Here is a 23,187-nt window from a genome sequence, read left to right as displayed (position 1 = left end):
GGCCTGCGGTGAACAGACTTCAGATGTGAAGAACAAAAGGGCAGATTTTCCCCTGCACCAGCGCTCTGCCTTTCCCTCAGCTGACAAGATGGTAAGGTCTCAGGCTGAAGGCCCACGGAATTACCTTCAGCAACCTATATCTGTTAGTTAGGTTTGTCTTCCAGGTACACAGGGTGAGGTGTTCACTATTGTGCATAAAACAATTAAATGGAGCAGTGTTACTTGGGGAAGATTTAGAAGTGCCTCTGTTCTTTATAATCACATCTCTACATCAATATAACCAATAACCAAAACATTAAGTCACTTAAGAACATTTTTAAAATTGTGCTCAATAATCATGACTATGGTTTGGGTCAATTTAATTCCTGCCCCCATTCCTTTAAATGAATAATTTGGAGGACAGTAGTTCCTAAGCTGATGGTGGATCTGAGGTTGCCAGTTACAGGAGTACTTAGGCGCCCATTGGCACAGCAAGATTCAAAGCCCTGGTAGGCTTCAAAGAGACACTTTCCCCCCTCCTTCTAGAACTCTTTGCTTTCTAGTAAAGCTGCAACCACAATGTTCTCTCTCTTAATGCCACCATAAAAAATCAAAACACTTTAAAACAAATTGATGTAGTCTTTAATACAGTCATCACATCATCACAGGACCCTTGCACCCTGCTTGGTGACAACTGGAGGGATGCATACCACACATCTCTTTCTTTGTTGCCTGCTTCAATGCTTAAAGAAAATCGAGAGAGTGTACGTCTCTCCATCCAGATATGGCAGCTTTGAGTGACAAGACCTAATCAGCTTATCTCAACACTAATAAAGTTGGGGCCTGTGGTGCTGGGCATAGACCAGCACCAAGTGAACTTTTACTAGCCAGAGCCTGCCGGGTCAGGCCTCAGCCTCTGCTTCTCTAAGCTGGTTGAAATCAATTCTTAATGGGATATTTTCATCTTGATAAATCTCTATAGTCTTCATTCACGATAGCTATGGAGGCAATTTAGCTGGATGAATTGCCTAAAGTAATGGCTACACAATCAGTCTATAAGTATTTGTGTACATGGAATCAATAAGCTATCTTTTCCAAGCTCTCTCTATGAAGCATAAAGTGACTTCTTCTGAAATACCATTTTTTAAGTGACTTTATTAATGGGATTTTTTTCAATTAAAGGACAACAAGACTCTCTGCACATTAGGAAACAAACAGATCTGTTTAATAATTTCTGCTGTGCAACAGTGTTAGTCTGCCAATTCCTTAGGAAGGAGCTCCACAGCTGACAGCCCACACTCTGCTTTCCCTGTCTTCACCACTAGATACTTTGTGACACAGACCTGCTCATACTAGACATTTGCTAGATGTCTTGTTGACTGCTGAGAATAGAGACCACAAAGCTGAGAAATGCAAATGGGCTGGAGGGAGGGGATGAAGTTACACAGATACAAATGCATTTTCTTCTTTGAGTTGACTTGTAGGTGGCCCTTTCAAACCAAGGACCTGCTACCAATTCAAGAAAAGATGTGATTATTATTACTGGTTTATAACTGCTACATAAATCTGAATGTCGTGAGAAAGACCTAAATAAAATTATTAAAGCACCAGCCAATTCTTCAGTATGTGATGGAGCCCTAAGCCAGATGACTCACGGCAGACGTGCACAGGGTGAGAGTCACACACACAACGGAATTTCACTTTACCTTTCCTACACGTGTATAAAGAGATGGCTCTTAACAGTGCAGACTCTCTTAACAATGCAGCCTTTGGAGAAAGAGTCTGGTGTTTATTGGGGAAGCACTTTGAAATGATAATAACTGTCGAAGGATGACCACATGTCTAGAGATGTATGAATAAATATATCACATATATATGGACATATAAAAATGGTCCCTGAAACCATTCAGAAATGCTTCTTTCAAACTGTAACATATCTGACAAATTATAATCACCTCCATAAGACGCAGCAATTCTCCACACATTCCCAAATGACGTCTTCTACAGATTATGGCAAACCTTGAGCAGCACTTTCCACTCTGACTGTAGTCTTCATGCTATAATTGCTTCATACAAAATCCACTCTAGTCTTATCACTCTATATTATCTCTACTGCTGAACATCGGAAGATAATTTTGCAATAAAATTTAATTTATAGAGCTTATTTTCCACTAATCTCCTAGCAGAGAAAAAAAAATGAAACTGGCCAAGTTACACACTCCAAGTATGACCTGAATGGTGAGGTTTATTTATTTCTTGACTCGTAAGATGGTGAGGTTTATTTCTTGACTAGTAAGACTCTGAAAATATCAATTTTTTCATACTGAAAGGCTGAAATATTTTAATTGTCAAAACTATATCTAAAGAGAAAAAGCAAAACAGGGTGTTAAGAATATGGAATTTATCTCAGTGGCAGAGTTTCCCTTGGGTTCTATCCCCACCACTACAAAACACCAAATGAAACAAAAACTGAAGCTGCAAGCTATCCTTTGCAAGACAGTGGTGGCTCATGCCTTTAATCTCAGGCCTCAAGGGGGTTGGGGGAAACAGAAGCAGGCAGTTCTCTGAGTTCAAGGCCAGCCTGGTCTACAGAGCATGTTCTGGGACAGCTAGGCTACACAGGGAAACCCTGTCTCAAAAATAAAATGAAATAAAAAAAGAATATATATGAAAACAAGACTCCTCAGGTGATAAGGGCCCTTTGGAGAAAGTTTTTTCTTCCATAAGCTATGAAACAAAATACTTAATTTAAAAACTTGTGACCAACACAGTTATTTTATTCAAATTATCACTATCTCATTATGGTAAACAATATTTGAGATTTTTCAACAAAAATGAAAACAGTAATGACAAATGGGATTAAGTATCAAGATTCAGTTTCCCCTGTAAATGACTGCCAGGTTTGCAATCCGCTGGGCTCACAGCCTTAAAATGTAAATATACACATTCATGCAGATTTGGGGAGAACAAATTAATATAGGTCTATCTCAACAGGCCATCTGGCTTCTGTTGATGGCTTATGTTTTATAAAGCATCCATCTCTTAAAGGGAACCTTAGAAAAACGTATAGTCACCATGACAATGAACTAATTTCACAAAGCAATCCTATTATTCAAGACAAAAATGGTGCTTTTTCTGAAATGTTGCAAAATACCTAAAGAATTCCTGTCAAAATTCAAATTCTTTACCCAAATCATTACATAATTAAAAATACATGTTGCTTAATGAAATATGATATTAGTGCTCTCTACTGGACTGAATGAGACCACACCTTTCAGGACCAGATTTAGGTCTCTGTATCTTCTTTCAAAGTTGTATCACAATAAGGCCAAACTAATACTGAATCATTTACAAGGTCTTTAGAGTTGAAATATCAGAGTCATGTATGAGCAGAACTTTTGTTCTGACATTCGAATTTTGGCAATAGGCAATTCTGAGACATTTCAAGTTATGTAAAATTTGACATTTCCATGTTAATACACAAAACAATGATTATTTGAAAAGTCCTTCTCAACCAATACATACAACTTAGAAACTTAATAAAACTTTAGATACACAAACCTCTAAGATATTCTCATGAGGACTTTCTGCTTAAATATTTACTCACATGAAGAGTGTGTGCTGAGCACTTTCCTACGTCTCTACTGCATTTGTAGGGAGAACAAAGCACCGTTAACCCCTCTCCCAACAAACCACACATTTAAATAACCTCACTTCTCACACAGAGAAGTATCATTAAATGGCTTCTAGAATGTTAATTACTAAATTAAATAAAATTCACGAATAGCATCTTTGCACATCATCTCTTTAAACCTTCAAAAAAAAATGTTGACCTAGACAGGGTGTGTTCTAACAGAAAAAGACTTTGTAAAAGATGCTGAAATAAGTAGGACAATAACAAAAAAGAAATGAGGGACATTTTACAAGCCTCCAATTGATGAGCAGGCATTGGCCTTTGTTTGAGGCCAATAACAGCTCTTTATCGATCATAAAAGTTAATACCTACCAAGGTCAATACAAGCTCTCAACTGTCAACAATTCTACTATGGAGCTTCTTTGCTTCTCCACAGAAATATTGTGGAAATGGTCACACTGTGTTCAGAAAAACCAATAAATCATCATCATAAAGATGGAATGCTCAAAAGAAACAGGGCAAAGAAATTTCCAATGTAGAAGAGCTTTGTAACACCTGGTCCTGTAGTTTGAGACACTGATCTTCAGGTATAGAGCTCAGAACTATGAGTCGGGTAGTTCACCAAAGAGAAGCAAAAGAACTCATACTGACAAATGGAATCTCTGTGCAGCGTGTGTATTTGAAAAGATATGATGTGCTGTAATTCTCCCAGAGGAGTTTTGCGGCACTCTTTAACTCGTTCTCTCTGTGTGTATGGCAGCATCACACACAGACCAGCACACTGTGGGCACAGTCATCCCTCTACCTTTGCCCGCTCCCCCGTGCATTCCCTGCCTACTTCCATGTGCATGCCTAGGCACATTCATGACTGCAATGGCCACACTGCACCCACAGGACAACTTTTTGTCCTCCATCTCTTCCCCTCTCATTCTCTTTCTCTCTCTTTCCCTCTCTCTGCTTTTTGTGTGTTCTTTAGGTTTTGAAGATGGTTGTAGAGAGGGCACAACTTTTAGTGCCAAGGATTGTTCAAGCAAGACCTTGCACACACTGGGCAAATGTTCTATCACTGAGCTATGCCCCTAGCCATTAAAGTTATTTTTTTCTAAGTGTAAAATTAAACTGTAACATCTCAGGAAATTATGAAGGTTTAAAAAAAAAAGTCTGTAATCCTATTATTCTTAGGTGTTAGCATACAGTGTATTCTGTTTTTCAATATTGAAAAACAATGTCAACTTTCATCTGTTTATTCCCACACCTTTTCACGATGATATACAGGGAAGCCTCACAGCAATGTCATGACTATGTCTCTGAGGATTGACAACTGGTCCTGGAGCCATGGAACTGAAAATTTTACTCAGAAGTTTTAGACTCAGAAAAATTTTACTTGTGATACAGAGAGTTGCAGTTATAACTCCACACCTAGTTCCTCTGTCACCATCATCATGCCTTGAGAAGCCACCCTCGCCCCAAATAAGGAGCCGATGTGTGTGTGCATGTGCAAGTGTGTGTGTGTGTATGTGTGTGTGTGTGTGTGCGCGCGCGCGCGCGCGCGCGCGTACAGGATTGTCATCCATGGAGTAGCCAAAGACAACGTTGGGTAACATCCCCCGGAATGCCATCCACTTTTTTCTTTATCTTTTCTAAAGAGTTCCTTACTGGCTAGGAACTCTCAGCATGGGCTAGGTTGGCTGGCCAGAGAGCCTGTGGGCTCTGCCTGTCTCCACCTCTCCAGTGCTAGGGTTACAAATGCATATTGCCACATCTAGCTTTTTGACGAGGGTTATGTATACTGGATTCAGGTTTTTCTCCTTGTGTAATCACTTTACCAATCATCCTTCCTCCCAGCCCCTGGTACATTTTTTTATTAGCTGAAATTGATATGGTATTAGTGTTTCCTTAGTTTTTAACTAATGTCCTTTTTCTGTTTCAGGATCTCATCAAGGATAACGTACTACTTTTAGTTATCATGTCTCAAGTTCCCTTTGTGACAGTTTGCAATGTGCTTTATAATCACATGCTTTAGAAATAGGATATGTAAATTTGCACAGTTTAAACTTTTGTCAACAGTTAGACAAATATACTTGTAGAAGAATTATCTTTTGTTACAGATCTAAGGAATATAAATAAATTTGAGAAGTGAATAAACAGAAGTGCCTGGTAGAAAAGAAAACAAACAAGACTGGAAGTCTTAATGCATACATTAACGTTAATATAGACACTGGGTATTAAAGTCTTGTTTGTCACAAATGGTAGAAAACTCCAACCACCAAGATGGCATGTCACCAAACCTATTCCATCCCTTCCCTGCTGTACTACTAGGAGCTGGGGTTTCAACAACTGCTTACAAGATACTGAAGTAAGCAAGAAATAAACAGCATGGCTGGGGTGGGTCAGCGCCACCTAAATTTGTTCTCACTGTTCTTACATAGTAATAATAGGCAAGAACACGGTCTTCCCCACCATGTTTGCTTCTCTGGGCACCATCAGCCCATGCAGCCATTGCCAATGGGCTACCAGCAGAACCTACGTGTGATTTAAAAGTACATGTGTCTTCTTCATTTTCTTGGCTTTGCTGTTGGCCAAATGCAGTGGACTCCAGAGACTAGGGTAGGGCAGAGCCTCAGGTAGGAGAATCTTGGGTTTCTGAACCAACATAGAAGGATGTCTGCTCATTTGGAATACTTTCATTGGACTTTTCCAAGAGAGAAAACAAACATCACTGTGTTGAGCCACCAGGATAGCTACAATCTTGTTTGTCACGGCCATGAGCACTACTATGAAAGTAGTGCAAATGGAAATATTTACTGAGCACCTGCACTGGCTGTTTATAGTTTGCCTCTAACAACAGCCTCCACACAGGGGACCTGTAAAGCTGTTTTATATACTAGGAAAGAACCAGAAAGGTTAAAGAAATTGCTCCATCTTAGCTATATTTAATAGCTTAATACTTAATAACAACTGACCCCGTGTCTGCCCAGCTGCAAAGCTCAGTGCATATTCCACCTTGTCCTAGTACAGGTGAAAGACGGGTGATATAACCAGGCATATGGAAGTGAGTTCCCCCCACACACAACTTTCATCCTCAACAGAAAGTCAAAGCAGTCAATGTATGTGCCCCACTTCTTACGTGGAAGACATGGGACTCTCAATTTACAAGAGGCAGGCATGAGGCGATTAGCTTGTCTGATGTTGTTCGCATTTTTCAGATCCAGACAAAGCTACACACAACTTCGGAAGGGAGCTGCACTGCCCCTTGGTAGCCTGCTGATAATCTTACCGTGTTTAATTTGAGCAGAGTCTGGTAACTTGCGGAGGGCACGAAAGAGCTGCTGCTGCACAAGGTGTACAGCTAACAAAGGGGACAGAAAGAGGTACTTGTTCCCACAACAGTATGAATTTAAAGAGCTATATGGGTGTGCATTCTACAGGAAGTCCAAGTAGGAAGAAAAATGCAACACTGTATCGTGCACACAGCAATAAAGAAGAGGGATTCATTGTAGTAGGGAAAAGTCACAGCTGGCAGGCAATGCGAGTTAAGGCAGTAAGACATCTGGTCCATCTTCACACTTACCTTTTATAGACTGTGTTGGGGCTTTTCTAAAGGTCTCCTTTTCATATTAACAAAGTCACTCCAGTCAATTTCTTTAACTTGCCCACATAAAAAATTTGAATGACTTTGTAAGAGTCTTCCGATTACAAACTTGTAGTCAGGGGATCTTACATCTCCTCTACACCTGTGCAGATTTCTTAGGAAAGAATGGGTTTATTTTTTCAGGGGTGGGGACTCTTCTTTGTTTTAATTACATCTTTATCATCAAGAGATCTGCACAGAACACTAGATGTTATACATCATTCAAACTCAGGCTGGTGGCAGAGAAGAACAAAACGCCATTCCCTCCCAAAGCCCTTTTTAAACTCAGCCACCTTTCCAGTTGGCAAAGGGGAGAGCTGTTGGGGATAGTTAGGAACCAGTCTACTCAATCCGATCCAATAATCTCCACTTCGGATGAATTACTTGTTGACTGATATCACACAATAACAGGCTCAAAGGATGCTGAAAGGGGTGCTATTTGTATTCCTACAGGTACTTCATGAGTTTGCTAATGGACTTTGTATCTTCAGTCCCCAAGACAGGGCTACGGGCTGCTCCTTCCTGAAAGACAAATCGACTTTCCCATTCTCTTCTATTTCATGTCCAAGTGCAAATGTGGCTAAGAACATGAACTTCATTAAGACTTCTTAGGTGCCCCAAACTGCTAAACAAGTGTTAGGGTCCCTTTGTGGTCTGTTTAAGTGCATGTGCTGTGTGTATGCTGCTACAGAGTAACTTTGAAAATGGAAATAAGGGAAATTACAGCACCGTGAAGATGTTTTCTAAACGCACATATGGAAGCTTCTACTATAGGCCAGGTTGCTGGACAGTGAACACAAAAAAACTGGGAGCATGGGGGGAAAAATAGCAGTATTGATTACCCAATAACAAGAGGCAGTTTCTAAAGACTTTTTTGCTGTCTGGCTTTAGAGTAGCTTCTTCCTTTCTTTAAATAAATAGGTATTTATTTAGCGATGACTTAGAATTTATAGCTTAAGACACAAAAGGGCAACACAGTGCTGTGCATGTACATGAGCCCACCATGACAGCCTCTTTGATAAGGTCTTTCCTTGGAAAGATGTTTCTATCCTTCAATAAAAAAATATGTTTTAATGTTAACTTTGTTCTCCTGTGGCAACGTTGGAAAACACTGTAGCCCAACAGGAAATACAGACGAAAGTATCAAATGTAGAGCATACACACAAAGCCATTTTCAAAGCTCATTCCCATCAAGTTTCCACTCCACATAAGTCATACACAAAGTCTTAGAGCAATGCCAACCCATGCTGTGGAAACTCTGAAGCACCCACCTCAGAAAATTCTGTTAATACATAAACACGGCTGAAAAGAAAACTTCTAGGCACTAGAAGTCAGACTCAAAGGAAAAGAAACCTGATTTAAAAAAAAAAAAATCCTAGAGAAACTTATATAAGAACTGCACAACAAGTTCATAAGCTTAACAACTTTTGCATCATATCTGAAAGCAAAATGGCATTGTCCCCAACTGCTTTGGTTGCCATTCTTTTTCTCAGCTCACTGAGACAAACGGAATAATGACGCTTCATAATATGTCTTACAAACCAACTGGAAAAGTGAGAGGCATTATGAGACAATGTACCTTTAAAATTTATTATAGTGCTTTTGAGTGGATTACAAATGAATGCTATGAATTTGCTCAGGTTCTCCAAAGAGGATTCATATGACATCCTTTTTCTATCATTCGGGAGCTCTCCGACATCCCAGAGAATCTTGCAAAACAAATACAGCTTAGGAGTACTGCTTCAAGGCCTTGCCCAGTGACAACCTCCACTGTCCTCCCCGTGAGGGGCTCAGCTCGTAGACACATAAGACTTCAGTAGTTGGTAATTATAAGTCAGTTATTAAATCACTTTTTTGTTTCTTGACTTTACAGTTGGGTAGACTTGTAAAAACTAACAAGATAATGGCAAATAATATGCTTCTCACATTAAAGAAGAAAGATGCTCTTCCAGCAGAAATGTCCGTAGAGGGCTGAGAGCCTCTGCCATCCACAGTAACGGGTGGAGGACTTCTCTCTACAGATAACTGTCCGCAATCAAGCTTATTTCTTTTTCTGTAGCAAACGATTTTTTTCTAAAGTATACACAGTTGGGTAGAACAAATAGTTAATAACAACCTAGTTGTAGAATCATATTTTCTGTTCTTACTTACAGAACAGCATTAAGTATTAATGTGTTATTTCTGCAATAATTTGGATTTGACAGAGGACAGTGGCTTTCTGAATTACAACCTGGCTTAAATCAAAAGACCTGGCCAATAATTGGAAGTGGTGTTTATGGATGTAATATCCTCTATTCAGATAAGACAGGACAGTAATGCTGGACTTGTCTTGTGTCCCTGTAAGTCTTGATGAAAGTTTGATGAATGAGAAATACAACATTTGCCCTTTCCTATCATCTTACACTACTTTTACCAACATTACAGAATAAGAAATCTCTCCTTCAGCATGTGACAGCAATTCTGAGGACAGGGCCACAGATTATATAATACTGGCTCTAAATTCCCAAGTCTCATCAAGTGCCTTATCAGTTTATCGTGGGGCGGGGGGGGGGGGGGGGGGGGGGGGGAAGGGAGGGGAGAGCTACACTCTGAACTTCCAGAAGGAGGTGCTGGCTTTGCTACTAGCTAACCTAATGTTTACTAAAAAAGGTCTCATGCATTGTTTTCTATCATTACACTTTATTTTACCAGTCAATTTTTCCTTTGGATAATTGAATATATTTAATGATTTACTAAAATATTTTTTACATTTATTTTGGGGAGTACATGCCATCGGAAGCATATGGGGGACAGAAAATGATCTGTGGGAATCACTTCTTTTCCGCTACCATGTGGGTTCTGGGATGTAAATTAGATACCCAGTGTGGTGGTACGTGCCATTATCCACTGAAACAACTCACTGGCCCCATTGATGTTTGATATTTTTGGATGAACCATTACATTGTAAGTATATATATATATATATATATATAATGTATATTATATATATATAATGTATATTATATATATATAATGTATATTATATATATATAATGTATATTATATATATATATAATGTATATTAATAAACAATTCAAAATATTTCTCAAAGGGGAGAATGATGTGAGAAAAGAAAAAGAATGAGACTATAAGGAAGATGTAAGAGAAGATTTTAGGAAGTATGGAGGAAATATTTAAATGACAAAGTGACTTTAAGTGCAGCAAATGTTTTGTCTGAATAAATGCTGCCTAAACTGGCCACAATTGCTAAACGAGCTGACGAGAGCAGTAATAATGACAAGAGTACAAATCCAAGAACATGCCCTTCCATCTTCTTCCCTCTAAACCCCCATGAGCTGCTCAGCCATGGCTTACAGACTAAAGGAAGTGATGTTGGTTTGTTGTCAATGCTGCAGAACACCCATAATTATCAACTTGGAAGGAGACAAGGTTAATTCTGGCACAAGGCTTCAGTCCATAGCTGCCTGTGGCCAGGAAGAGTGTCATGGCAAGAGTATGGCAAAAGAATTGTTCAGGTCCTGGTGGTGAGGAAGGAGAGAAAGAAATCACCATATCAGAGAGAGCCCACAAGATATACCCCAGTGACCTAACTTCCTGTAACTTGATTCTATTCTTAAAGCAGCAGTTCTCAACCTTCCTAATGCTGCGACCCTAATATGGTTCCTTACGTTGAGGTGGCCCCAGCCATAAAATTATTTTCATTGTTATTTCATAACTGTATCTTATGTTATTAATCATAACATAAGTATCTGTGTTTTCTAAGGGTCTTAGGTGGCCACTGTGAAAAGCTCATTTGACCCCAAAGGGGTTACGACCCACAGGTTGAGAAGCACTATAGACAGGCGACCAAGACTTTAACAGGTACACGTAAGAGCCAAGATACTTTTAAAATATATGATAAAAAGCTAAGGTATAAGTCATCTCAAACTTACAAATTACCTCAGTCTCATTAGAATGCTGTAATCTGAAACCAGTTTTTCAGGAGGGAAAAATATCCCATATGTTCCCAGATATGGCCAAGTCTATCAAGATAAACGAATTCAATTTGCAGCTGTAAGAGCAAATATGATCTGAGCACATCACATAAAGCAGCCAGCAGAAGCAGGTTCTGGAGGATGGCTGGTGCTTAAAGTCAGGTAAGTACACCAAAAGCACCAAGGCCTTAAAACTAAAGTAAAGACTACGGGTTTCCTTTTTCCCGTCTGTCTTTTTTTTTTTTTTTGCGGGGGGGGGGGGGGGGGTGTCTTTGTATATTCCTGGTGTCCTGGAACTCTCTCTGTAGAGTAGGCTGGCCTTGAACTCACAGAGATTCACCTGCCTCTACCTCCTGAATGCTGGGATTAAAGGAGTGCACCATCACCACCCAGCTGGTTTTCATTTTTCAAAGGAGCTGATCTTCAGAGGAGAATCAGGGTGGCCAAAGAAGGAGCATGACAAACATACTGGTCCAATTCTATAACAATGATTGGGTAGAAAAATGGGTTTTTGCGTTTTGTTTGTTTGTTTCATGCACCTAAGTTTTCAGTGTGCAGTACTGAATGGTTTTAGTCTGTTACAAAGTTGATCATTTCATTTTCCTAACGAATTATGATATAAGAAATTCTGATGTGTGCTTTTATTTATGGAAAACAAGGTTTTGTTGAATATAGGGAAAGTGTGTCTGACTGAGGTGGTATGGTAGAAGGAAGACCTGAGGCTACTGGATGAATTAGCAGTAATTCCACTTACTGAACAATTTTCCTACAAATGCCATAAAGCTTCCAGTTTTTAAATAAGAGAGCCCTCCAAGTTAGTCAAGTCAGACACCAAAGTTAGATCAGTACATACTGGGACATTTATCATTCCACAGGGACGTATATGGTAGCTCATCATTGCTATTTGCCCAGTTCTTCATTTATATATTTTAGGTGTATAAGCATTTTATATGCATGTATGTGCATTGTATGTTTGCATAGTGCCCATGGAGGTCAGAAGAGGGTGTCAGAGCCCCTGAAACTGGAGTTACAGATGGCTGTGAGCTACCATGTGGGTGGCTGGGCACCAAAACCAGGTCCACTACAGAAGTGATCAGTGTTCTTAACCACTGAGTATCTCTTCAGCCTGCTACCTGCCAATTTTTAAAATTAAGTTCTGGTGAAGTTGCATATACATGAGAGTCCGTGAAGCTTTGTCTAGTTCAAGCAAATAGAAAATGCTGATACTGTGAAGCAGTCACCTCATGGACTTTAATGTAGGCTCGGAACATGGCTGAGCACACTGAAGCCCATCTGACTCTAGCAGTGAACCTTAGTGGGCCCAGAAGCTTGTTTCTAAAAACAAACTACTTCTCTGCCTCTTGGCTATAATCTAGTGAAGAGATGAATGAGTAAATTAGAGGCCAAGCCTAGGCAGTCTTAGTAACCTCAGAGAACATGTCGACACATAGGGCTGGGAGAGCTTTGAGGTGGGTTAAGACAGGTTCAGCAAATACCATACATCACAATCTAAGGTGTAAGCACCGGACACTTACAGCTCCAGGAGGCTTTGAGAGTGGCCTGTGTCCATGCAGAAAACAGGCTGAGGTATCAAGGGATCTTAAACGGCCTGTTTATATATGAGGGCTACACTTCTGTCCTCCTGTAGCTTTCTCTCACTCTCTTTTATTTCGTGCTGATTGTGATTATGGAATATTTACTTGGAAGGGGAATAAAAAGAATAACAACTTAAGAGCAAAGAGCAAATGACCCAGCATTTAAGTCCTGACCATCAACAAAATGGACATCATAACAGCTCGAAATCATACCTACTAGTAACAGAAGAAAAGGAGTCATTTTTTTCTTCAAAGATTCTGGATGAGAACTTAGAAGTCACACCAAACTGGATCTACCCAATGCTTCATGCAGCCAGGATCATATCTAGCCCATGATGACTGCTTCCAAAGAAGGATATGAGTGTGTCCGCTAACAGTCTTTCTTGATGCCAAGTCTCACACTGGATGACCTAGCATCAGCTGTGTGTGTGTGTGTGTGTGTGTGTGTGTGTGTGTGTGTGTGTGTGTACAGGCCAGAAGATAATCTTGGATGCTCTTCCTCACAACACTGTTTTTCAGACAAGGTCTCTCACTGGCTTGTCAGTAAGCTGAGCTGGCAGACCAGCAAGCCCCATAGATCTACCTGCCTCCACCACTCCAATTAAAAGTACGTGATACCACACCTGTTTTTGTCTTAGTTTGTTTTAACATGGGTTAAGGGTTTGAACTGAGTAGTGCTTATAAAGCAAGCACTATGCCAACAGCACATCAGCTCCTCAATAATACACTCTTTACCTGTCCCTTCTTTATCAAATTTAATTAACTGGTAACTTGGTCAGTTTTCTCCACAGAAAGGGAGCCACAGAAGCAGCCTGATGAGTATTAAACTCAATGCACATCAAGGTGTAAACAACACTTAAAAGTAATCACACACTATGGGCATGTGTTCTCTGCCAGGTGACTCCCTGCGAAGACACGAGATTCATGAGACAACTTCAAAATGTCACAGCTATGCAAGAATTTCCACACATGAATTTCACAATTTGTTAGGGAGCAACTAGTGATTAAGGTAACACACATCCTAATATAGCTCACCCTGCCCTAGGACTTTTTTAGGATATTATCAATTATTGTCATAATGTTCATGAACAGAAAAGTTATATTTTCTGTTAAAGATTTTGCTAATTATCGTGAATGCTATTATTTTAACTGATAGCCACCTATTAAACTGGTAAAATTGTATATAGCTATCTTGTTTCTGTGCATTTATATAGAAAGGATCTTACTTTACTTCCTAACATCCCATGGAATAGAAAGAATCTGGGGTCAAGTGTCCATCTGCTAGTATGAAAACATACAGAGTGCATACCTCACTGAGTGCACAGACACACATTCAGGGAAAACACTCAAACACATAAAAAACAATGAAAAATACTTCCAAAAGCCCCAAATAAGTTGCCACATTTGTTATTTTTCATGTAAAGAAACATAAAAACTTCTACCTACTGCTATTATCACATCATTAAACTGACCTTATAACAGGAACTACCATTTTAGACGAAATGTCATTTCTAAATTGATAAGATTTGCTTCTTGGAAACCCATTATATGCTCATTTTTTTCAAAACCCCTCCAAGTGTGGCGCTGACTCCAGGCTAGCAGTTCTTGAAAAGCACTCCCTCCCAGGTGCCGCCTTAACAGTCTCTCAGCTCTCCCACACACAGTCTCCTTCTTGAATTTCATCATTTTGAAACCAATGAGTGTTGCGCTTCTCCTCCTCTAAGTGAGGAATGTAGCTCAGTAGTAGAGGATTTTTGGCTACCATGCATGAGAGCCTTGGTTTTTAAAGTTTGGGGCAGAGAATGGGGAAGACCTGAGTTGGTCAGAATGCTTGTCTAGTGCACAAAAACTTTGCGTTCAGTCTCAAGCAGCAAATCTCACCTATGGTGGCACACATGGTAACCGCAGCCTTAAGAAGTAGAGGCAGGAGGAACCTAAGGTCAAGGCTATTCTTAGCTAAATAGTGAGTTTTAGGACAGCCTGGGGTATATGAGACCCTCTCTGAAAAACTGTTCTATTCCTTTTCAAACGTTGTTCTTCTACTGTCTATAATGAAATGATGAGCTATGGATGTGACTACAGTGAGGCTGGTAGGGACTCAGGAAACATGAGTGTTATCACACCTGCCACAGCGCATCGTAGAACAGACAAGTTGTTTCTTCTCATTTCCCACTCCACGCTCAAACTTAACTAAGTAAAGGAATTAGCAAGTTGAGGCTTGTCTAAGCACAAGCTGGGTGCGTCCATCATAATTCTCATTTGTGTTCCTCTCAGATGTAATTCTATAGTCTGCCTGAAGTTCCCCAGTTTTATGTGACCTATACACAATGTATTGTATAGCCTATCCTTGCATTCTCAACACTATACTTTTTGTACACAAGAAGGAAAAATTACCAACTCCCATACTGTCTCACAATCCTGACCATTGCACAGTCTTCTCATGTGGGTCATCTTTGTGATGATCCTTCCTTCAGCTTTGGGAAAGAACCACGTCGAGAGTGTAGAGTCTGAGACACCCACCTAGGGCCTAGTCATCCAAGATCCTGGGGATCACTGACATAGCAAAACTAGCTCCACACTCAAGCCCAAGCCAAGTCCACGGTGTCTCAACAATGGATGCTCATCAAGGAAGGCCCTTCTTTAAGGAATGTAAAGTTCAATGCAGACAATGCCACATTTGCTGAGAATTGTACAAATAGTACACCCCCTTTCTATTCCGTTAAAATATACGAATTTCATACACATATACAAAAACACACAAATATTTTTCATAAGATAATTATATATCATGAAATAGCCACAAAATAAAATACATTCATTTACATTTGTATTTTATAGCACATAAAATGTTTTAACATAAATATGCTATTATGTGTATTCTGAGATGTGTAATTTACTTCTATCTTAATGAAGAATAAACATATTCAGGGAAGTGAGATGATTTACTTGGAGTCACAGAAATGGGAGTAAGGATTAGATTGTGCCTCCTTCCACTTTCCATGTTCCTCCCAAGAGTCTGCTCTGAGTGTAAGCCCCAAATCAAAGGAGCCCCACCAGGGCAGAGAATCAGCCTGTGAGAAACTACAGGAAAGCAGCAGCTCACACTATAAAAAGTATGGGGCCCACACAGTAAAAGCTGGGCCCCTGGTGATCTTCTTTGGCTTCCTCATTAGTATTAAATGTCCTTATTTGGTTCTTTGGAATGCAGTACCTAAACCAACCAATCCAGGAGAGCCATAAAGTCAGGGCAAGCACACTGGCCATTCACAAAAGAGAGTACTTGGAAACACTTTCATTATACCCACTCTTAAAAAAAAAAAAAAAACAGATGTTTTAGTAACATGAAATTAAGTTTTGTTTCCCTCCCCCCAGGAAAATTCTGTTAATCATAATTTATAGTTTAGTAAACAGAAAATGTAGGTTAAAAAAAACAAGAAACTAGTAAATGCCAAGGTATTAATGATGATTGCTGTTTAAAAATACTCATTGCATGAACAATTCACACAAAAAAAGATCTGTAATTATGAGTAAACTAGTCTTAGAAAAATTAGGGTGGTCTTTGCAATTTGACTACTGTCAATTCAAACCAAAAGTTTGACTGTTATAAGCCACTGGTAATAAGATAATCACGAATATTAACTTTGTTGTTGTTTTTTAGGTGTTTTCATACCTGGTTAGAGGCTCTGTGTGTGGCCGTTATAAAATAATCATTAAAAGGGGCATTTCCAACACTGAGAGAAAGAAGCAAAGAAAACTAAGTATCATTATGTCTTTGTTCTCAGTTCTTATCACTGAGACTGATTAAAATGTTAATTTGCACATATGTGACTAACACCCAAGTCACGGACAAGTGAGGCTGCACGCCGCTCTCACCATCATTGCGGGTGGGTAAACTGACAACGTGTAACTGCACATTAAGACAAATGCAGAATTTAGACAAAGTATCCCGTCTGCTTTCAGATGTAGACTTTCAAACCTCAGGAAGGTTTTCAGTAGATGTCATGCCTTTTAACTTGAAAAAAGATAAGCGCAAATAAGCTCCCAATTGTCTCCCAATATGTAAACCTCATCTCGGGCTGCTGTCTCTGCTGCTCCTTTGAAGTTTCCCTGAAATGTCATGTGTTGTGAAGACTGCTGTGCATAAGCAAGACAATTTGCTCACTTTCAGAATTCTTACCGGTCTCCACTGCTATCTGGTATCCAGCCTCTAGTCTCCGCGATGACCTTTCCAGCCTCTCCGTGTTATCCAGCAGATGTGCCCTCTGAAAGGAAGGGGGAGTCAGGTGGATGGCTACAATGTTCTTTTTTGCCTTTTTAAAAAATAATGCCTTTGTATGTCCTAACATGGGTGGGGGGGGGGGATTTACAATCCATTACAGGTAAATTTTAGCAGACAGTTCATCAAAGGAACCACAACAATAGATAGGTTTGCATGTATGGGCCATCCACTTATTTGCGGTTCTGTTTATTTGTTTGTTAGTTTGTTTAAAGAAGCCCTGTGTTGTGAGTGGACACAGCAAGTCTTTCTCCACACCACTGAGAGATGCATGAAGACCAAAGCCAGCTGGCTCTTCTTTGCGTTAACACATGAGGCGCATGGTGCTGTGAGCCTTATCTGTGCTTAGTTTCATAAAATGTACTCATTTCCAAGACCCACTCAGTCCTTTGATTTCTGCAGATCATAATTTTAAAATAGGAACCTTTTATTTTTAAGAGAATGCTTTCTTATTTTGGATGTGTAGCAAGATGACACATAGAACAACAATGCTACTGAAGCAGAATATTAAACATCAGTTCTCGCTCAAAGATGACACTGGACAACTAACAAGAAACAGGAGACACATGGAATTTTCAGAGATATGCACAGCTGCGTATTTATCCCCAAATATATGACACTAGGTTTAAAATAAACTGCTAGGACATATGTCTTTGGACTGTGAATTAAAATCACAATCAACTCTTTGAAATAAATTATACATAATTTTTTATATTAAATCTTATGGGCAAATTAGAGAACTTCTCTAATATTTTAAACTTTCCTTTCTACATGGAGACCTTACATTTTTGATCCCACAGTAGATCTACTCAGGTTACCAAAATATATTCATATGCTATCCACGTCTATGAACGAACAGTATACACACGTGATACACATGTATGTATATTTATATACTTAGAAATATATGAATATGTGTGCTGGTGTATTTGGAGGTAGGGCTGCTTATGTATATGTGTATTTGTATAAATTAGTATCTTTTGCCTTCAGATCAATTTTAGTGTCTGGGTCAAATAGAAAGAAAAAATGCAACCATAACTCTACAACTTTGTGTTGTTGACAGATGTCACTTAAAATTGAAGCAATGCTTTCCAATAATAATAAAAAAAGGAGGTGCCACATGCATTATGTGAGTGGCTGCCGAGTGAAATGATCTACGTTGCTCTAATGAGCCCCCATGGATCTTGGAGATGCAAGCTGTATTGACATGCACACTTAAGCTAATACACCTAGACCAGTGCCTCCAAGCTCCAGCAGCCAGGGATGCTGACAGAATATCTCGCTTCCATCTTCAAAGAAAGGAAGTGATTAGTATGTTATCATTACCATTCAAAACGTGATTTCCTTATTCCCTCCCGGCAGAGGTGACACATCTGAGGTGCGGCCAGACGTTAGAGGCAGCTAAAGCCACATCAAAGCTTTCCTTGAAAAATTTTTTGGGGGAAGGGTGGAGGAATCATTAAAACAATGCTTTTAGAACAGAGAGAAAGGACCTGATGTGAAGGTCAGAAAGCGGCAAGAGCAGTCTATAATAATTAATAGAGTTGTCTAATATACAGTGCAGAAATTAAGAGAAATATTGCCCCTCCTTCCGGAAAATAAATGAAATAAACAACATAAAGAAAGGGAATAAAAAAGCTTCTTATGTCATAAAACGGCAAAATCATGAGGAAAAGAAAAGCCATGGTGCTCTCTGTGCCTGGCATGACTATTTCTAAATAAAACTTAATACTGGTAAAGCTAGCCAAAAATTGTATCTTTATTTCTGATTTTCCTCACATTCAGGTTCTGGGAGAAAAGACTGCTTTTCTCTCCTCTACATACAGTTTTCTACCTAAACAAAGGACATCAAACTGGTTAGTTCTCTAAAAACAAATATCAATCCAATCTGAGAAAGCAAGAGTAACTCTGGATTTTAATCCAGATGAAGAAAATGTGTGCCTTATTTTCATGTTATAAAAAATCCTAAATTCAAATAAGACATTTAGCTTAATGGAGATTTAAAAAAAAAAAATCACACACCATACTGGACTTGGATCTTCCTCTATGCTAATTTATGATGAAAAAGTAAAAGCATGCTAAACATCTGCAGAATAAGCATTTAGATATGAGACAATTCGGGGATTCTAGAGCTAAGCTGGGAAGCAAAATGTCTAAATGAACATTAAACACTGCACAGGCTGAACTGAGTAGGGAAGCAACTGCTTCTTCTGGAGTGTTTCATTTTTTCAGAGAAAAACTGCACCCAAGAGGACGATCAGTTTCCGGGCGGCTTCCCAGCGGGCTTTCCCTTCATATTTTTAAACTTCTTCACTAAAGTCAAGCTAAAATCAAGTTCTTGTGACAGCTGCACTGTTTACATTGTTCCCTCTGCTGTGCACTGCCCGGTCCTTGAAATGAAAGCAGAGGCAGGACAGAGGCACAGAGGCTTTCAACTTGCCCCCACACTCCATCCCAAACTCATTCTCTCACCCTCTTCTTGGCCCTTTTCAAAGCAGGTGAGTAAAGCTGTGCAGGAGCTTCAGACGGAGCTCAGCTTGTGTGAGGAGCTGTGAAAAGTGGAAAGACAAGGATGCAGGATTCCAGCAGCTCGGCACAGCCAACGCCAGATCAGCTCCCTCTCACTACAACGCTGCCTCCAAGCATACTCTGAAAAGAGCACCACGAGGAGGAACCAGCACACTGAGTTTCCAAACACAACAAAACAATGTGTCCTGGATAGATAGGTGCTGGTCTTCTTAAAAGAGGGACAAGGAAAAAACTGAGGTAACATTCACTGTATGAGAAGAAACAAATCCTGGCGAGGAAAAGAGCCCTTCTGAGCCACCTGCATGCAAGCTCAAGGGTATCATGTAATCCATAAATATTTGTGCTATACTCAAATCAAAGACACAGACAGTACTCTTTCTGAGATTATCATTCCATCACCAAATCATCTACTTCTCCTGACAATAATTCTATCATAGTACAGTTTCAGAAACATCAGCCTCAGCACTGAAACTGATACAACTGGCGACAAAGAAAAACAAGAGAAATTACCAAGCAACAATGTTACAAAAGAGACAGGAACATGATTTTCAGCATTTAGCATTATGACTTCCTCGATCCTATACCGCAGCAGAACAAATCTACCCTTGTTGTTATAATACACAGGAATTTTATCCATCACACAAAAGCTTTATGGCATTTCTTTGCATGCATGGCGTGTATGTACGTGTGTGTGTGTGTGTGTGTGTGTGTGTGTGTGTGTGTGCATGACTGCATTCAAATCTATTTTTCACTTCATCAGTATATTAACATTCAAATTACTCAGCAAAGGAAACGTACAGTACAGACAGGCCGCCTCCCAGGAAAGCTTATGTTCACGTTGCCGCTCACTCAGAGCAATCACTACTGTCACTAGTTAGCTATTTCATCTATACATATATACATAGACTTCCATGTTGGAAAGGGAAAACACAAACTGTGAGAGGACATTGGTGTGCTTCCTCCCTTAGCGTTTATGCCGTTCTCACTCTTGCTGAGCTAGGACATCACTCAGACATTTCAATCAGGAGAGTTGTTCAAACCACTGGTCACAAGCCTTGGAATCAACATTGTCAACACCCACAGAGCAGCTGCCCACGATAGAGATCACCCAGGAAAGCTGTGGTCAGTATGTTCAACCAAAATGCAGACATGACTCAAGCTACCATGGCTGCTGTGAGTGAGGGGCTATTCTAGTAGCCAGACAGTCTGCTATTTTATGTTCTTATTCAACGTTACTGAATAAAAATGTAGTTATCTCTGAATAAGTGAATCAAAGCATTTTTGGTGTGTTTGACCTTCTTGGAAAACAACAGACAGACTCATTTGGCCACAGTCACTGCATATTTACAGAGCTTTATCAGACTGAAGAGGCTGGCGCAGCACAGCGGGCCTGACAACTACCCCAGGAAAAGGAGAACTTATTTGGGGCCATTTTCTCCAGAAAGGAAAGTCCTCAACAGTGGCGCAGGATTTGCTGCTCTCAGATATCCCTGCACCACAGCAAGAGCACTTACGATGCACGTGTTTGCCCCTGGGGTTATGTGTGGGGTTGTATGTAGGGGTTATATGTGTTATATGTAGGGTTATATGTGGGGTTGTATGTGGGGCTGTATGTAGGGAAATTTACAGTAAAATAACTCAGAATCACACTATACATACACAGAAAAATTGTAATAATTTCACTGAGAAACCAACACAAATAAAATAAGTACTCACAAAACAACAATGTTCTGTATAGTTTTAGGATATGCCAGCACTATTTCTCCCTGTTTTGGCTTTAAAATATTATCCTTCTGTCAATGTCAGTAAAGAGCACTATCCCTACAACAAGCACAACTAGAAAACAGCTCTGAGAAAATGGGCAGAAGAGAAAAGTTTTGAAGCAATAGTCAACTGTTTTGTCAAGTGTACATTTCCCTGGAAAAATGAATACAAGATCCACTTCATATTTAGAAAATAAAATTTAAAAAAAAAAACAGTACAGCTAAGGAGGAAAAAAAAGGGAAAGCTAGAAAATACTTACCTCTTCACGTAATTTTATCAACTGCAACATGAATGCACACAAAAAAAAGATAAAAAGGGAAGAAATGGCAGGAAAGAAAGATCAGTTGTGTGACAGGATACAGAATTAACATTGACAATTCATCTGTTTACATGTTTAGCATTTAAAAATCACAGACAAACACATTAAAAGAACCTAAGCATAGACTACATGCAGAGGTTTTTGAACAAATAAAGATCACTTTCTCACTGTCACATTAAACAAAGGGAATAGTGTGAAATTCTCTTTTAAAGTACATCTAAGAACCATCATGAAATAAAGGGGAACGGCTTCATAGAAGTCTATATTATAAAAAAAAAAAAAAAAGAAAACAAGTTTACTGCGTCTCTCTTCTAAGAATGCACCCTGAGAGAGGCTTTGTATATACAAGACTTAGGATGTTTCTCTATTCGAAGACTTGACAACTGATTTCAGTTTTTACCAGAAAATGAAAATGATCAGTAGTTTACACTTTGGCTCCAGTAAGTATTTAAAATAAAAACAAAAAATAACCTACTATTATTTCCTGGCTTAATCCCACACTTGCACACACTGTAGTCATAAGACTGCATTGGGATGACATTATTTCAGCGGAGAATCAACAAAAGCACATATAAAGTACATATCACAAGAGTTAATGTCAAGGTTTGTGTTTTTTCTTTAACGATACAGTCCTCACTGGTTGCGTTTTTATTTGACTTTTTGTTTCTTCTTTTTCTAGTTATCTTCATCTTACAAAGTAGGACATATCAAAGAAAGGAGCCCTCTTACTGTGTTTGTACTGTGGTCTGCTTTCAATAAAGTCAAATCAAAAACCACTCTTTCAGTTGTTACCAAGTTCTCCTATGGTAACATTCTAATCCCTACCTTTTCCTATTCCCATAACTGTAACAGACATAGCAAGCTCCTAGAATCTGAGTATTTCTGAAATCATAATTCTGGCCCCTTTCTGGGTATGTGTTTAACATCATTCTAAAGCACAAACTTCCCTGCATTGTTAAACTGAATGCCACAGCTTCAGAGCGAGCACAACAGACGGAGCCTGTGACAGGATGAGAAGCTATGTTCTAGGTTTGAAATCTGCATCCTCAGCCATCCAGGACTACAACTGATACTTCTTAAACATCCAAGTGCTTTAACATCTGTTACAACAGCTGACATGCAGGCCAATAAATTAAACAATTACTTTGGAGAAATGTGCAATGAATGGTTCACCATAATTCTCTGTAAAAGTATCATGTTTACCACAGCCCTAAATTCTCAACACCTACTGCTGTTTTAGTATCAAATTCAAGGTGGTTAAGTGTGCATTTCAGCTTATTCTGTTACTTCATTTGTTATAGGAAAGTACTTCAAACCTAAAAGGGGATTCAAATTGTTACAAACTCTTTAGAGAAAGATTTAGAAATTATTGTATAGTGTCTCACTTTGCACTTAACAAAATTTAAATGTCAAACCTTAAATGTACCTTCAAACCAGACAAAAAGTTATTGGTTTTAAATATACTCATTCTCTTCCCCACAACCAT

The 23,187-nt window shown here is 39.3% G+C and overlaps 1 protein-coding gene across 5 annotated transcripts in view; it reads right to left on the bottom strand.

Moving 5' to 3' along the window:
- The window catches only part of Vti1a (vesicle transport through interaction with t-SNAREs 1A), a 304,407-nt gene that overhangs the window by 214,208 nt on the left and 67,012 nt on the right, over window positions 1–23,187 (bottom strand). For 2 of the 5 annotated variants that reach the window (XM_055591702.1, XM_055591699.1), the window contains exons 5-6: window positions 21,642–21,662; window positions 16,991–17,075 (exon numbers count right to left, since the gene is read on the bottom strand). In XM_055591702.1, the coding sequence (XP_055447677.1) occupies window positions 16,991–17,075; window positions 21,642–21,662 (106 nt within the window). Of the gene's footprint in view, window positions 1–16,975; window positions 17,076–21,641; window positions 21,663–23,187 lie in introns of all 5 variants that reach the window. The other 3 variants (XM_055591701.1, XM_055591703.1, XM_055591700.1) reach the window with 2 other exon arrangements.

Source organism: Psammomys obesus, unplaced genomic scaffold, assembly GCF_907164565.1.
Source record: "Psammomys obesus unplaced genomic scaffold, mPsaObe1.curated_primary_1811, whole genome shotgun sequence".
Taxonomy (NCBI): domain Eukaryota; kingdom Metazoa; phylum Chordata; class Mammalia; order Rodentia; family Muridae; genus Psammomys; species Psammomys obesus.
The sequence above is the reverse complement of the archived record's forward strand: the minus strand, read 5'-3'. Positions and strand labels throughout refer to the sequence as shown.